The sequence below is a fragment of the Falco rusticolus genome, chromosome 9 (genome assembly GCF_015220075.1).
Source record: "Falco rusticolus isolate bFalRus1 chromosome 9, bFalRus1.pri, whole genome shotgun sequence".
NCBI classification, from domain to species: Eukaryota; Metazoa; Chordata; class Aves; order Falconiformes; family Falconidae; genus Falco; species Falco rusticolus.
This window is the reverse complement of record NC_051195.1, coordinates 48,704,831-48,708,140: the sequence shown is the minus strand read 5'-3', so window position 1 is coordinate 48,708,140 and position 3,310 is coordinate 48,704,831. Positions and strand designations below refer to the sequence as shown.

The 3,310-nt window shown below is 51.7% G+C and overlaps 1 protein-coding gene across 1 annotated transcript; it reads right to left on the bottom strand.

Annotated features, from left to right (window-relative positions):
* Positions 1-139: 139 nt before the first annotated feature.
* SURF6 (surfeit 6) lies at positions 140-3,209 on the bottom strand. The gene is made up of 4 exons (XM_037398980.1): positions 2,990-3,209; positions 2,384-2,599; positions 1,483-1,574; positions 140-1,016 (listed from the first exon to the last, which is right to left on the bottom strand). The coding sequence occupies exons 1-4, from the start codon at positions 3,081-3,083 to the stop codon at positions 348-350; spliced, it is 1,071 nt and encodes a 356-aa protein (XP_037254877.1). The 5' UTR covers positions 3,084-3,209; the 3' UTR covers positions 140-347.
* Between the last annotated feature and the right edge of the window lie 101 nt (positions 3,210-3,310).

Genomic DNA, 3,310 nt, shown 5'->3' with positions numbered 1-3,310 from the left:
GCGGGGCCTAGGTTTGCCCCGCCCCCGCCCGCCTCTCCCTCCCTCCCGCCCGCTCTCCCGCAACCGGTACTTTCCCGTGACGAAAAGTACAATGAGATCCAAGCCCCGGGAAGGCGTTTCTTTGGGATCGGAAGCGCAATGAACAAACACACAGCGGGATTTCTTTTATTATCAAGCTGGGAAGCCAGGGCAGCGCCTGCTGCCGGACCCCGGCCAGCTCGCGCAGCCCTCGGGCAGGCGGACCGGGGAGAACTCGGGTGTGGAGGGAGGGTGGGCTCAGGGACAGTTCGCCACCAGCGCCCACAAGCAGAGCTCCTGGGCTGCAGGCACCAGCTGCCTCCTGCTCGCTATAAACCAGCTTTTTTCAAGTCCTCTGGCAGCACCCGGCCTTTCTTCCGGGCCCTGGCTTTCTTCTTCTCTATCCTATCCTTCTTCTTCTTCTGAATGTTCTTGCGACGCTTTTCCTGCCGCTGTTGCATCCTTTCCACCACTTTTTCCGTCCGCTCCTCCCACCGCCTTTGGCGTTGTGCTTTACGCTTCTCCTTACGCTTCAGAGCTTCTTTCAGACGCTCCTCATTGTCACGAATCTTCACGCCTTCCGCCTTATAGAGAGCATTTGTCCATTTCATCTTGTTCTCTAGCTCCTCAGCTTTCTTCTGGTCCTTATCTTTGAGTTCCTCCAGCTTATTCTTCCTGGTCTCCAGCCTGCTCAGCAGCTGCTTGTAGTTTCTGCCCGTCAGAGGAGTGATATTGCCTTTCACTGCTTTCCTCTTCTCCTTCTTCTTCTGGATCTTGCTCAACTCATTCTCCCCATGGACCTCGACCCTGTTAAAGACAACCTCAGCTGTGCTCTCCTCCTTTTTGCTTTCTGGCTCTATTGGTACCTCCTCAGTTTCTTTCTTCTCTGTTTTTGCCTTCATCTTCAACTCCTTCCGTCGGCGCTTCTTTCTCTCTCTCTCATACTTCCTCCGCTGCCTCTTCTCCAGGACTGCAGGGGGTAATTCTTTGGCATCATCCTAAGAAGAATGGATATGAATCAGAAACCTTAAAGGGATAAAGCAGAATGAAAAGTGAGAGGTCCCCAAGTTCCTGATCTTACACTTCTCCTAAGAAACTACTTGTGATGAGCTGTGGGCTCAGCTTTTAGAGATACTAAACACAGTAAAGGTATTTCAAACCCTTTACTCTCCCTCAACACCTGGTAGCTACATTCCCTTTCAGGCTCTTAGTGCTTTTCTTTTTCCTAAAAATCACCAGAGGCATGCTCTCCTCCAGCTCAGGCCCCTAGCTCTTCTCATGCATTTAGACAGACCACAGAACGCACACAGCTCTCCCAGCAATACCTACAGGCACATCCTTAGCAGGCAGAATTAGCTTCTGAGCCCTGCAAGGTCATAGTCTTGCCCCCCTATCCCCTGGGAGGCTAGGGAGAATTTACATTGCATAAACACACGTATAGATACATATTAAGACTTCTCATACTTGTCCAGAAGCTTTTTTAATCTTCTCATGTAGTCTCTGACGCAAGAGATTCATTGCAGAAAAAGAAGGGGAAAACAGTTCACTTTTGCTCCCTGAAAATGAAAGGAAATAAAAACACTTAAAAAGACAGCACTAGCTAAACAGAAGAACTTTCTATGGCTATGGGAAAAGCTCTGAGAACTCCTTACATGCTGTGAATAGAATGGAAAACCTCAACAAACCAAGAGTTTCTATTTCATTGGTTTCTTTAGTACAGGGGTCCTCAAACCACGGCCCGCAGGCTGGATACGGCCCACCAGGGTCCTCAATCCAGCCCCTGGTATTTACAGAACCCCCCCTGCCCCACCCCGGCCGGGGGTTGGGGGGTGAAACTAAGCAGCCGCACATGACTTCCTGCCACTTGATCCGTGTGCCGGCACCCTGGTTAAAAAGTTTGAGGACCCCCGCTTTAGTATTTTGCCTTTTCTGCCTGTATTATCATCCAGTGCTGCCCCCCAGAGTGGCCTGGCATGCCCCTTGGCTGCCTGACAAGCACCAAGCTAGTGGAAACCAAGATGCTAAGGACGTCTTTTCTTTGTGATCAGGCTTTTCACATTCATAGTGGAAAGCCAACTTGGCACGACAGAGATTGCATCCATGTGATAATTCCCAGAAGCAACCCAAATACATAAACACTCTGCAAATCAGTTTAAATGCTATTTCCAGAGAGCCGCCCAGTGGTGATGTTACGAATTTGTGTACATAAGCAAAAGTTTTTTTGCCACACAGCATAAGCAAGATGTTTTTATTTCAGCTGAACTTCTTAAAGGATTTCCAAACTATTCATGTGTGAAGCAACTGAAAAGCAGCCATCACAGCTCAGGTAATTTCAACATGACCTTGACAAAGCTGGTATTCTTACCAGGAGCTGAACCCTCATTTCTGCTCTGTGTAACACCCTGTGGAGATGATTTGCTGGCCTGAAGGGCTGCTTTCTGTCCTGCAGTAGGTTTACTGGCGTTAGAGACCAGCTGTTTGACTGAAGGAGCATTTGTCTCCTCAGCTTGCTTCCTGGGTTTCTTTCTCTTCTTTTTCTTGAGCTGTCTGCCAGCATCCTCAGGCTGACCTGGCTTAGACACTAGAAGACAAAACCAAATTAAGCAAAATAGGACAATGCTACGTTCCCACTTCATAACATTCAGTTATTACTGAAGACCAAAGTTCCAGCACTGTGATAGCATATCTCAATCTTAAAAAATTACACATTTTGGGACTTCGACCAAAGCACGCTTGCACATCTCAGTAAAATCCCAGTTCCCAGAACCAACCCCCACGTGCACAACAGCAAGGACTCCCAGGACAGTGCAACCTGCAAAACATGCCCAGCAGCCCCGAGTTTTTTTCCTTAAAAACCAGCACGATGCCCCTCCCGCGGGCTAACCATCCCGTGGAGGCAGGGCTGCCACAAGCCCGGAATCCCATGGACGGGCCGGGAGAGCCAGAAGCCGAAGCATTACAGCTCCCTTACCGAATTTCCTCTTCCGCGGCTCCGGGGCGTGCTGCACGCAGACCTTCCTCGCCAAGCCCTGCAGGTAGGAGTCCTGGGCGGCCAGGCTGGCCATTATGGCCCCGGGGCTGCCGGGCCCTAGGGGAGGCGCTGCCCTCCCAGCTCCTCAGCGTGGGCAGGCCTCAGGCACAGCCAGCACCGCACGCCCCCCTCGTGCGCTGCCGCCGACCGGAAGTGACGTTAGCGCGGCGGGCAGGAAGTGACGTTAGCGCGGCGGGCAGTCAGGGCTCGGCTGCATGAGGCGCCGCAGCGGAGCGCCCGCTGGCCCCGATACGGGGCTCT

Excerpts from the sequence above, each read along its gene's own strand:
- SURF6 (XM_037398980.1), bottom strand. The coding sequence starts at position 3,083 with ATGGCCAGCCTGGCCGCCCAGGACTCCTACCTGCAGGGCTTGGCGAGG. Across the intron at positions 2,600-2,989 it reads GCCGCGGAAGAGGAAATTCG|TGTCTAAGCCAGGTCAGCCT; the intron begins GTAAGGGAGCTG and ends TTTGTCTTCTAG. Across the intron at positions 1,017-1,482 it reads TTAAAAAAGCTTCTGGACAA|GATGATGCCAAAGAATTACC; the intron begins GTATGAGAAGTC and ends CATTCTTCTTAG.